General features: G+C 33.7%; 1 protein-coding gene across 3 annotated transcripts in view; it reads left to right on the top strand.

The window, feature by feature from the left end:
- The window catches only part of VPS13C (vacuolar protein sorting 13 homolog C), a 228,122-nt gene that overhangs the window by 83,267 nt on the left and 131,177 nt on the right, over nt 1-13,678 (top strand). For all 3 annotated transcript variants that reach the window (XR_011648437.1, XM_058294293.2, XM_058294292.2), the window contains 6 exons: nt 3,164-3,306; nt 4,172-4,364; nt 5,411-5,525; nt 6,883-7,019; nt 7,946-8,069; nt 9,484-9,601. Coding sequence is in view for 2 of the 3 variants with exons in the window: in XM_058294293.2 (XP_058150276.2) it covers nt 3,164-3,306; nt 4,172-4,364; nt 5,411-5,525; nt 6,883-7,019; nt 7,946-8,069; nt 9,484-9,601 (830 nt within the window). In the remaining variant the exon portion in view is untranslated. The remainder of the gene's footprint in view (nt 1-3,163; nt 3,307-4,171; nt 4,365-5,410; nt 5,526-6,882; nt 7,020-7,945; nt 8,070-9,483; nt 9,602-13,678) is intronic.

The raw sequence follows: 13,678 nt of genomic DNA, 5'->3' as shown, positions 1-13,678 counted from the left end.
AGCTGGGAAATTAAATAGCGTCTTTCGTGCTTTGTGGACCATCTCTGTATGTTCATTTGTGAAGTATCATTTGCTTATTTTTAAACTGGGTTATTTGTCCTTCTGTTGTTTATAGGAGTACTTTACATTTTCTTGATAACAGTCTTTTGTCATATCTATAAATATCATTTTTTCCATCTGTGACTTGCCTATTAATTTTCTTAATGATGGTTTTCTATGAAAAGAAATTTCTAATTTTGATGAAGTCTATTTGTCAGTTCTTTTATTTTACAGTTCTAGTGCTTAGTGTGACTAGTTCAAGAAATATTGGTCTAACGTAGTGTCACAAAGGTATTATTCAATGTTTTATTTTTTTATTTCTATTTGCTTTATGGTTATGGGTTTTAAATTCTGACCTAATATGCATGTTGACTTAATTTTTGTGTTTGTAGTGATATAAGGGGTCAAAATTTATTTTTTCCTACTTGTGTATCCAGTTTTTCAGCACTATTTCTTTTTTTCCCTTTTGAATCAACTTGGCCCTTTGTTCGAAAATAAATTGACTCTCTATGTGTGGGTATATTTCTAGACTCCCTGTCTGTTGTATTGAACTCTTTTTATATCCTTAATTTAATGCTCTCTTGATTAATATAACTTTATAAAAGTCTTGAAGTCAGACCTTCAGGTTTGGTTTTCTTTTTAAAAGAGACTTTTTTTAGGTGCTTTGCATTTATATATTCTTTTTAGGATCATCATATCAGTGTTTTCAAAAGTGCCTGTTGGAATTTTGTTATTGACTACATTAAAGCTATAAGCTATTTTGGGGAGAATGATAATTTTAACAATATTGAATGTTCTCATCCCTTAATCCCTTCCTGCCTCTCTAACAATCTCATTATTTCCCTTTTGCTGGAAGAGTGCCCTTTATTATTTTGTTTAATGTTTGCCTGCTGGTGATAAATACTCTTAATTTTTGTTTTGAAAATATCTTTATTTTACATTCTTTATTGAGTGATTTTTTTCCTGGGTATAGAATTCTAGGTTGTTTATTTTTTCTCAGTGTTTTCAAAATATCAGTCCACCATTGTTTGGTCTGCATTGTTCATTCAGCTGTTGTTTAATCAGTATATCCAGCTGTTGATGTTATTGTATCACTTTAAAGTTAATTTCCACCCATATATCTTTTTTTATTTTGAGATTTTCTCTTTACCTTAGATTTTCAGTAGTTTTAATACGATGTCCTAAGATGTACATTTGTTTTTGTTTATTTTATTTGGACCTCTTAGGGCTTCTTGAGGTCTTTTCAGTTTGTGAAAAATTATGGCCATTATCACTTCAAATTTTGTTCCTGCCTCATTGTCTTTACCTTTATTTTTTGGAACTTGTAATGTATGTAGTTGGGCCTTTTTACCATATCTCATATGTCTGTTATTCTCTCTTTATTTTTAAGTCCTTTGTCTATTTATTCTTCATTCTTGATATTTTCCTCTGATGTATATTCCGGTTCAATAATTCTTTCTTCACCTGTTTTTGTTTTACTTTTAAACCTATTCATTGAATTCTTAATTTGTTTTTGTATTTTTTGGTTCTAGAATTTCCATTTGGCTCTTTTTTTACAATTTCCAAATTCTTTGCTGACATACTCACTTTAGATTTTTATTTCTTAGAAACCTAGTGTATTAGTCAGCCAAAGGGGTGCTGCTGCAAAATACCAGAAATTGGTTGGTTTCTGTAAGGGTATTTATTTGGGGTAAGAGTTTACAGATACCAGGCCATAAAGCATAAGTTACTTCCCTCACCATAGTCTGTTTTCACATTTTGGAGCAATATGGCTATGAGGGTTCAGGCTTCCTTGGTTCCTCCCTGCTAGGGTCTTGCTTTTCTCTGGTTTCAAGATTCCTTTCTTCCTAGGGCTTGCTTCTTCTTGGGCTCAGGGTTCCTTTCTTCCTGGACCTGGCTTCTTTTTCCTGTGCGTGCTCACTTCCCGGGGCTCCAGCTTATGGCTTCAGCATCAAACTCCAACATCAAAAACCCTCCTATCTGTCCTTTGCCATGCCAGTGCCCTAATTATGTGGCCCAATCAAAGCCCTAATCATAACTTAATCATGCCCAGGTATGGACCAATTTACAAACATAATCCAATATCTGTTTTTGGAATTCATAACCATATCAAACTGCTATACCTTGTAAGTATATAGTTTAAATGTGTGCTTCTAATAACTTGACGTCTGGGAACCCCTGTGAATCTGTTTGTATTTTCTGTTTTTTTTCTGTTGGTTTTTTTCCTAACTTGTCTTCAGTCCTTGTGAGCGTGTGTGCATGTGCCCTGGACATTGGATTTGTAAATATGGAATTATTAATTTTTATAAAGAGAAGGTGGATATTTCCCTTCAGAGAGAAATTTTATTTGCTTCTTCCAGGTGTCTGTGGATACCAGCACTTTGGATGAGCTCAATCTTATTTTAAGTATTGTTATGACTTAAATCATGCTGCAGAACATAGTGATTTGCCTATTTCCAGTTCACCTTTATTCTTAGGTGGCAACACTTTAGGGTCCCATTTAAAAGTGAGGGAGTTTTTATTACTGTTACCCTTTGGTGGGACCTCATCTGTGCTGTAGTTTCTAGTTTCTAGCCTTCTAGCCCAGCCTCTCAGCCTCTAGGGTATACTTTCTTAAATTTTCAAATGCCCCTAAGGAAAACAAATCCCCACATTCTAGAGTCATCTTCCTTATCCTCTGTCCTACCTCCAGTCATGACTCAGCAATTTTTTCCTCCAGTATCTCTAGTTAACTCTCCACAGCCATCAAACAGATATTCTTTAAATTTTATCCAATTTTTTTTTCTCCTTGTCCAGAGGATTGGTCTGAATTTCTTAGTGAAAGCTGCTGAATTGAATCTTCTGTTCTTTTCTGAATTGAATTTTTATGCTACAATATATTTTATCATCATTTTAAGTTTAAAACTAAGGGTAATTTAAATCTCTTGTAAATGTCATATTTGAGCATGCAGCATGCACTTTATATTACATTTTCTAACGTTCTTTATTCACAGTGAACAACTCAATGCCAGAAACTTCCATGCTGTTTGTTAGATTATAATTCAATAAATTTAAGTAAGAAGAAATTATTATTTAAGAAGGTAGAACTATTTACACTTTAACAATTTTCTTTCTTTCTGTTTAGTATGTTGCTCATGTAATGTCAATAAAGTTAGTAAGCACCTCTCTTACAATCAGAGAAAATGAAAATATTCCAGAAATACTTAAGATTCAGATAATTGGCCTGGGTACCCAAGTATCTCAGCGGCCAGGAGCACAAGCACTTAAGTAAGTTTAAAAAATTTTATATCAATTTTTATTTCTAGTTATGATTTTTGGGCAAAAAGTTTAGAGTGTTAGTATAAAAATACCTGAGTAATTGTAGTTCTTCTATTGTTTCTTCTCCTTCTTTGTTTCAAGATAATCTTTTTTGTATTTACTTTTATTTTTTATGGAGCTATAAGAGGAGCTTAACATTTGTTCCATATTCCCTACATTTCTTCACAAATATGTATTGGATACTGCTTAATTTATAGGCTTGATACTATGAAAGCTACATAGGTTTGAAAAACTTTTAGTTTTCAAGAAGTCTGTGCTGCAATTGATAAGAGAAGATACAAAAAATTTAGTAGTTCAAGAACTGTATAACATATTAGATAATGCATAGATGAGAAGTTGTTTTAAAATTGAATACCTTGTAGTTAATGCTATACCATCTCAGATGTGGAGAAGGATAATTTGAGCTGGGAGAATTGGGGCTTAGGCTATGTGTTGAAGAATGCAAAGGACCAGGAGAAGTAAAGTAATGCAGTGGGAGGGTGTTTGGGTGGCATGGAAATAATTATACTATTTCCACCAGTAAGGTTCACTTTATATTCATGCAGTACTGATCAGAACTTCTGCAGTGTTCCCCAGTTAGCTAAATTGAGTTTTTCACGTAGGTAAGAAGGAGTTAATTGAAAAATAAAACAAAACCAAAAAACCAGACTGTGAGGATAATTGAATGCCAGGCTAAGGAGTTTGGACTTCAGTCCTGGGTAATGGGCATGGTCTTGGCTCTAAGTGAATTTTTAAAAGGGAAATTTGTATTTTAACTCATTACATTACAAAAGATCTTATTTCTATTCCTAATTTTTTCCTTATTGGATTTTAGGGTGGAAGCAAAATTAGAACACTGGTATATAACAGGTCTGAAACAGCAAAATATTGTACCATCCCTTGTGACTTCAATTAGTGATACTGCATCTTCCTTGCTTAAAATTGAGTTTGAAACCAACCCAGAGAATAGTCCTGCTGACCAGATATTAGTTGTTCAGTCTCAGCCTGTGGAGGTCATCTATGATGCTGTAAGTGCAAGGAGAAAGTGATTCTTGCTTAAAATCATCTTATACTGCTGACATATTAAACATTTATTTATTTAGCAGTGGTTTAAAAACAGCTTTTTTGTTTTAAAAGCAGTACATATTTAGGAATTAAATTTTCATATAGTATAGGTTTTTTTTCCATAAATTTCATTTATCTATGTTTATTTTAAATAAAAAATATCCTATATAGTGTAAAAAATGTTTATTCTGCCAATTGCTTCCAAATCACCACACACTTAACTTCCTACATCAGTTCTTTTTTGCTGGTTTCCCCTTTCCAGTCAACATTTGGAACCAATTCAAAAAACTTAAGGAGTGATGAAAAGAATTCTAAGTATTGTTAATATGAAAGAAAAGCATTGGCATTTTGATGTTATTGAACATGATGCCTCAGGTTCTGTATCTGTGGCTTCAGCTTTTATTCAAGCTTCTTAAGAACTCTCATCTCTTGCTAGCCAGAAAGATAGGGATGGTTCACTTCCCACTGTATCACTTTTAGGTTGGTCCCACCCTGTTGCTAAGATCCCTGACTAATTTTTACTTCTCTGTATAGAGGTATTTTCAGGGCGTGGATAGGAGGAAGTGTGTAAAGACTCTAGATCTCATTGTGCCTGTGATTTTTTTTTCCAAGTTCATATCTTGGTGATAAGGTTGTTAAACAACTTTTTTCCTGTTTCTTCTGTAGAGTTCAAATTGCACAGGAGTCCAGTTGCAGTGTTTCACACTATGACTAATTGGAAGCTAAAGCCAGAAGTAATGTGCTTTCGTACATCAGTATAACATCATAGAACCTACGTCAGGTCACCTTAGTGATATGGGTATATTTGTTGTCTTTCCAGTAATCTCAATTGGATTATTCCTTTTTTCCAAGTTCTCCGTTCTAGAGAGAGATACAGTAGGGCAGAATATCTTTGGAGGTATCTCTTCAGCTGAAAGCAGCTGCAGTTTAGAATTGAGGCAAAACTTAAACATGTATAATATAGAAAGTACTGTATATAGCTGGGCTGTGTTTAAAAATTCTTTTACAGAAAACCATCAATGCAGTGGTTGAATTCTTTCAATCAAACAAGGGATTAGATCTTGAGCAAATAACATCAGCTACATTGATGAAACTAGAAGAAATTAAAGAGAGAACAGCTACAGGTAAAGAATTCAAGTGCTATATAAGCAACAATTGAACTCTTAAATCTTGGTCTATTTTAATAAAAACATTATATTTAAATAGTATAGATTGTATTTTTTCTTAGTTTTAAATTCAGGCTGTATTATATAGTGGAGTTGTATGAAGTGTACATGGCTTAACTGATGTCAAATATACCTGCTATACTGGGCAAGAAGGAGAATAATATGAGGTACAGACGAAAGCCTGCCATTACATTCAATGAACATGTACCGCAGAGTGAGCTCGAAATGGAAAACATCACTCCATCTTATTTCTTCAGAAACTGTTCACCATACTGCATATGAATCTAGCTTTAAAAATAAATCCTTTAGTACAACTTGGCTTCTAAACTCAAGCACACTGCTTTATCAGGTTAAGTTTAACCAAAGAAATAATGAATTCTTCCATCTTTGGATAAAATAGTAGATAACATTGGGTTTACTATACTGTGCGATATGATTGCTAAAAAAAAGAGTTTTGGTCACATATAATTTTCACCTTACATGTGGAATTGAGAATCTGATCTGTGAGAACTGAGATTCTCCATAATATTTTCAAGTTATATTCTTATCCTAGTTGTTTATTTTATTTTTAAATTAAAGTTGATAGATCACAAGGAATGTTACATTAAAAAACATAAGAGGTTCCCATATAACCCACTCCCCACCCCCTACCACATCATTTTTGTAAACTATATTTTTTTGAAGATATATACATCACACAAAAAAAGTTACACTAAAAAATGTAAGAGGTTCCTGTATACCCTCAACCCCCCCACCCCACTCCTCCCACACCAACAACCTCCCTCGTCATTGCGGCATACTCATCGCACTCAGTGAACACATTTTGGGGCACTGCTGCACTACACAGATAATAGTTTACCCTATAGTTCACACTCTCCCCCAGTACATTCAGTACATTCAGTGGGTTATGGCAAGATATATAAAGTCCAGCATCTGACCCTGCAGTATCTTTAAGGACAACTCAAAGTCCCAAGAATGCCCCACATCACATCTCTTCTACCCTCTCCCTGCCCTCAGCAACTACTGTGGACACTTTCTCCACCTCGATGCTAAAATTTCTTCTATTACTCGTCACAATAGTTTTATAGTAGAATATCAGTAAGTCCACTCTAGTCCATATTTTATTTCTCCATTCTGTGGACCTTGGGATGGTGATATCCCCTCCACCTCTAAATCAAGAGGGGACTTAGATTCCACATGAATGATGTATGTAATTCCTCTGCTTACAGTTGTAGGCACTCTTGATTCCCCGGTGTGGTATTTGACCATCTTACTTGCCCATCTAATCTTTCATTATTTCTTTGCCTTCTTTTAGGACTTACACATATTATTGAAACTCGAAAAGTCCTTGATTTAAGGATAAATCTGAAGCCTTCTTATCTAATAGTTCCACAGACAGGTTTCCACCATGAAAAGTCCAATCTACTCATTTTAGATTTTGGTACATTTCAGGTAGGTATATGAATATTTCTGTCCACCCAGCTTGGTAGTTAGTTATCTGATACTTTGCTCTTTTTCCCTCACAGTTCACTAAATCTAAACCTGGACTTATTTCTCCCTAGCTTTTTGCCAAAATTAGCTTAGCACGTATTCTATATGTATTTTGTAGTTATTAAAAAAACATAATAAAACTTTTCTATAATGATAGCTGAACTGGTATTAAGGATTGATCATCTTTTCCTTATTGGAGAAAAGTACTCCTAATTGTTTGTGGTTTCCACAGTTTAATTTTCCTGTGTTATTTATTGTTTATATATTTTGACAAAGGAAAATCATACATGAATTTATATTTATTAAGCCACTGTCAGTGACTAAGTAGAATACTAGAACTCTAAGATTTTGTGTTTTGAGCCTCTTAGAAATCCAAGCCTCTAAGGAAAGGTGAAAATTTAAAAAAAAACGTAATCCTGAATTAATTCCTCCTTCCATTGTGAAGGAGAAAAAAGGAAGTAGAGCTGAATTCAAATGGCCTAATTATTCTGGTTATGAAGTGAGGAGAAGAGGAACAAAACCCTGCTATTCCTTGGAGAAGGTTCAGAATGGTTAGGGTAGCTGAGCCACAAGTGGCAATAACTTCTGAGATCCAGGAATATAGGGAGTGATTCATTTCTAGACCAGTTATTTCTGGTAGATTGCTATTTCACTCATATCCTAATTAATGAAAATGTTTTGAGTAACTGACTCAAATGTAATAGGGTTGTATGCTGAAATATTACACTCCTAATAAAGTATTTGCAAATATTTTAAATAGTAAGCAAAATGCCTGTTCATTCAGGGCAATATTTTCATCTTAGGTGTCAAGAAAATACAACTGAAGTGTGTTGATGTAGGTACTTTTCCATTGTGAAAGAACTTGAAAAGTCTTTTCTCCATTGTAGCTCAACAGTAAAGATCAAGGTTTGCAGCAGACTGCTAATTCATCTCTGGAAGAAATAATGGATAAGGCATATGACAAGTTTGATGTTGAAATAAAAAACGTGCAACTACTCTTTGCAAGAGCAGGTAAATTGTTGCTCAACTTTTAGGATCTTGAAATTGTTTTGAGTAGTTTGGTAAATATATGTTTATGTATGCATGTATCTCAACCCTGAGAATCGTTGTATACATATATCCTGTTGGTCACTGAGAAAACCAAACCATACAATCAATGCCATAATGACAAATGAGATTAGTCTATTCATCATAAGCTACTTAATACCATTTGAATCTAAGTTCAGTAAGTTGCCTGTTTTTTTTTTTGTTTTTTTTTGTTTTGGTAATATAACTATTAAAACTGCATGGAACACAGAATAAAAGTTGTAGCAGGCTCAAGTTCCTTAGTTAGAATCCAGTGCCTTCAATATGTGTCAGTGTTATTTTTCCCTAGCTGCCTTTATTCTTCAATATTTTACTATATTAGCTAGTCTTCTATATCTTCTGTTTTTGTAGATATCTTAGAAGAGTTATTAAAACTTTAAACTCTTAAATGTATTGATTTAATTATCATCCAAATCTTTAATATTTTCTACTGCTTGAGTAATGATTGTTTTCTATACTTCTTTTGTTTCAAGAAGCAATAAGTATTTAACTATCCTTGATGTATCACTTCATTTAGGTCATTAGAGAAAATGAGAGCCATTATCTCTGCCCACAGAGTTTAAACTCTAGTAGGAGGAGTGTGATTTACTAACATTTAAATATAAATAAACATGTAAATTTATGCTCAGTCTTACATATAACAGATAACTAAAATGCTTTACTTAGTTTTGATATAGTAGAAGCCCATTAATTCCTTGAAGGAAAGATTTTATACAGACTATTTCAACTGCTGTGTCTTTTTTATATATTTGAGAATAATTGTTTGAATTATAAATGATAAAGCTGTTCAGTCATTGTCATCATCTATAAAGATCTGTGTAGAACTCTGTTAGAGAAGTCTGCTCTGGGAACCATCTTATTTGAAGGAAAAGTCATTATTACATTTTTATCAAAGTCTTGTTTGATAAAACTCAATTTTGCTTTGGAATTATGTGCTAAGCTATTGCAGTTGCACTTCAGAACCCTGTAAGTCTCTTTTTTCCCTCTCTGTTATTTATTTATTTTCCTAATATTTTCTAATTTTTTCCACTTTTTATCCTGTAACTACCTATCTTGATTAGAATCAAATTGATTACCATTTTTTTTCCTTGTTTGCCTTAAAATGTACAATGTTATCCTAAGAACATTCTCCAATTAAATGTTTAGAATTATTTTTATGTCCCAGACTTTGGCTTCTATTAATCTGTAGAAGTATAGATCATTTAAGTTGTGTACAGAAAGAAGTAAAAATGGGTATTCATTGAATTTGCTTAACTGTTTTCTAAAAATTTAGAGAGATTTATTATCAGAATACCTGATTAAAAAATACAGCCATTGAATATTAAAATTTTTTTTGAAGATGAAACCTGGAAAAAATTTCGATTTCAACATCCATCAACTATGCATGTATTGCAACCCATGGATATTCATGTTGAGATGGCCAAGGCAATGGTGGAAAAAGACATTAGAATGGCCAGGTAATGCATGAATTTCTTTTTAAGTATCAGAAAATCAATAAGGTTAAATATATTAGCATCAATTACTGGATTTTAATGAACCAAATGTGGGTTTCTGTAGGAAATAGAAAAATTATAATGATTATTGGAAACTATTAAAATCTAAAGGGATGAAAAATCAGTGAGTTTTATATTTAAAAGAAATCTAAGAATGAAAAATAGAATTTGAATTTTATAATAAGCGTATAATTATAAAATATTTATACTGCCTTTTAAAATAGTTTTATTGAGGTATAATTAACATTCAGTAAACTGTATATCTTTAAAGTGTATAATTTGATAAGTTTTGACATAGGTGTCCACCTCCTACAGTCAAGATAATGAACACATTCATTATCCCCAAGTTTTCTTGTGCCTCTTTGTATTCCTTTCTCTCCATTCCTATATTCCAACTCCCCTGCCCCCATGCCCAATCATTAAGTCTTCAATCATAAGTCTATGGATTTGTTATAGTTTTCTAGAGTTTTTTGTAAATGGAGTCACAGAGTTTGAGCTCTTTTTTTGTTTGGCTTCTTTCATTTAGCATAATCAATTTGAGATTCATCTGTATTGTGTGCATCAATGTTGTGTCAAGTGTATTGACACCCTTTGTCAGGTGGATGTCAAACCAACCTTATATTACTGCATAAGCCCCACTTGGCAATGACGTATTATTCTATTAAAGTATGGTTGGATTTAGTTTGCTGAAATTTTACTACTAAGTTTTGTATTTGTGTTTATGAAGGATATTGATTGGTGCTTTTCTTGTTTCAGCATCAGGGTATAAGTTATCAGGATAATGCTGGCCTTGTGGAATAAGTTTTCTGAAAGCCATTGTTAGAATTGATACTATTTTTTTCCTTAAATGTTTGGTAGAATTCACTAGTGAAGTCATCTGGGTTGTGAGTTTTCTTTCTTAGAAGATTTTTTTTCCTTTTTTTTTGATAGCTAATTTTGGAAAATTTCTTTTTTTTCTAAAATAATTTATTGAAGTGAAATTCACATTACATAAAATTACCCATTTTAAAGTGAACAATTCAGTGGCATTTAGTGCATTTCAAAATGTTGTGTAACCTCCTTTATCTTGTTCCAAAACATTTCCATCACTCCAAAGTAAAACCTTTCAACCAATAAGCAGTTTCTCTTATTTTCCTCATCCCCTGGCAATCAACAGTGTGTGTTCTGTCTTTGTAGATTTATCTATTCTGGATATTTCATATAAATGGAACTATATAGTATGTGATCTTTTGTTTGGATTATTTCATTTAGCATGTTTAGGAGATTCATCCACTTGTAGAATATATCAGTACTTCATTCCTAATTTTATGGCTGAAAAATATTCCCTTGTATGTATATATTGTAATTTGTTTGTCCATTTATCTGTTGATAGACATTTGGGCTGTTTCCGTCTTTGACTGTTGTGAATAATGCGCTATGAACAAGCACATATATGTTTTTGTTTGGGTATCTGTTTTTACTTTTTGGGGTATATACTTAGAAGGGGAATTGCAGGGTTGTATGGTAATTTTATGTTTACCTTTTTGAGAAACTGCCAAACTGTTTTCCATAGTGGTTGAACCATTTTGCATTTTTACTAGTTATGTGTATGAGGGTTCCTATTTTTTCACATCCTGGCCAATACTTGTTATTATCTGTTTTGTTTTGTTTTAATTATAGCCATCATAGCGGGTTGAAGAGGTATCCTCTGGTTTTGATTTGCATTACCCTAATGACTGATGATGTTGAGGATCTCTTCATTTGTTTTCTGGCCATTTTTATTGTGAGATGGTTTTAAACTAAAAATTAAATTTCTTTAATAGGACTATTCAGGTTATCCATTTTTTAGAATGATTATTGGTAGTTTGTGTCTTTCAAGGAATTTGTCCATCTTATCTATCTTAGTGAGTTTATTGACCTAAAGTTGTTCACAATATTTCCTTATTATTCTTTTTAAAAACCTTTTATTTTGAAATAATTTTAAACTTACAGGAAGGTTGCAAAAATGATACAAACTCCACCATACTCTCACCCCATTCCCCAAGTATCCAGATCCACCAATTTTAACATTTTGCCACCTTTGCCATTTCTTTCTCTTCATGCCTCCCTTCCTCTTACTTTCCTAGCTTCCTACCTTTCCTTCCCTTTCCCTTCCCTCCCTCCCTTTCCTTTCTTTTTAAAAATTTTTTATTTCTCTCCCCCTCCCCCCCACAATTGTCTGCTCTCTGTGTTCATTCACTGTGTGTTCTTCTGTGTCCACCAGCATTCTTGTCAGCAGCACTGGGAAACCGTGTTGCTTTTTTTTTCTGTTGCATCATCTTTACTGTGTCAGCTCTCAGTGTGTGCAGGGCCACTCCTGGGCAGGCTGTGCTTTTATTGCGTAGGGCACCTCTCCTTGTGGGGCGCACTCCTTACATGTGGGCACCCCTACGTGGGGCACACCCCTGTGTGGCACTCCTTGCGCATGGCAGCACTGTGCATGGGCCAGCTCACCACATGGGTCAGGAGGTCCTGGGTATCAAACCCTGGACCCTGCATATGGTAGGCGGACGCTCTATCTGTTGAGCTGCAACCACTTCCCTCTTTCCTTTCTACCTACCTTTCTACCTATCTGTTTATTTTCTGAACATTTGAGAGCAGGTTGCATAACATAATAATCCTTGAATACTTATTACTTCCATGTACATTTCCTACAAACAAGGAAATTCATATATGCAGTCACCTAAAGTATGGTTATCAAGTTCAAGAAATTTAGTATTAAGTGCATATTCTGCATTCCAATTTCTTTGTATGTCCCAATAATGTCCTTTTGAGCTCTTTTTCTTCCATTCTTAGATCCCATCCTGTATCATGTAATTCATTTAGTTGTCATTATCTCTTTAGTTTCTCTCTTTTTTTAAATTGTGGAAACATAGGTACAATACAAATCTTTCCATCCCAACCCCACCAAGCATACCATTCAGTGGGATTAATCACATTCATTGTTGCAGTAGCCTCACCACTTTTTATTACTAAAACTTTTCCTTGGCCATAAATAGAAACCCTAAATTCATTTTGCATTAACTCCCCATTCCTACTTGTAACCTATACTCTACTGCTTTGTTTCTCTGACTTTGCATATTCTCTGTTATTTTCTTTATGGTCACCATGGGCCTTAACATCTACAACAATCTCATTTGCTTTGATACCACCTTATTGTCCATAGCATACAAAAATGTTCTATAGCTGTTTATCCCCACACCTTTATATAGTTCTTGTCATAAATTACATATTTATACATAGAGTCCAAAATCATTGATTTATTATTGCATTTGCCTTTTAGGTCCTATAGGAAGTAAAAAATAGAATTACATATGAAAAATGCAGTAGTACTGTTATTTATTTTTACCCATGTTATTTTTGCAATACATCTTTATTTCTTCATGTGCTGTCAGTCAGTTGTGTAGTGTACTTTCCTTTCAACCTGCAGAACCCCCTTCAGCATATCTTATAGAGCTGGTCTAGTGGTGATGAAGTCCTTCAGCTATTGTTTACCTAGGAATGTTTTAATCCCTCCCTCAATTTTGAAAATTAGTTTTGCTGGATATATAGTTTTTGCTTGGCTTTTTTTTTTCCCTTTCAGCACTGTAAATCCATTATTTCCTTGCTGCTGTGGTTTCCAAAGAGAAATTGGCACTAGATCTTATTGAGTTATCCTTGTGTGTGACATGTTGCTTCTCTCTTGTGGCTTTCAGAATTCTGTCTTTGGCATTCATCAGTTTGATTGTACCATGGTGCACTGTGGGTCTATTTGGATTTATCCTCTGTAGAGTTTTTTGAGCATCTTGGATGTACATATTTTGTGTTCTCTTAGATTTGAGAAGTTTTCAGCCATTATTTCTTTGAATATTCTCTGCCCCTTTCTCTCTTTCTTCTTCTTCTGGCATTCCCACAATGCATATATTGGTACATTTGATGGTGTCTCACAGGTTCCTCAGGCTCTGTTCATTTTTCCTCATTATTTCTTCTTTCTGCTCATGCAAGCTAGATGATTTCAATATTCTTATTTTTAGTTCACTGATT

Source organism: Dasypus novemcinctus, chromosome 3, assembly GCF_030445035.2.
Source record: "Dasypus novemcinctus isolate mDasNov1 chromosome 3, mDasNov1.1.hap2, whole genome shotgun sequence".
NCBI classification, from domain to species: domain Eukaryota; kingdom Metazoa; phylum Chordata; class Mammalia; order Cingulata; family Dasypodidae; genus Dasypus; species Dasypus novemcinctus.
Note: the sequence above shows the minus strand (reverse complement) of the source record. Positions and strands in the feature narration are given on the sequence as shown.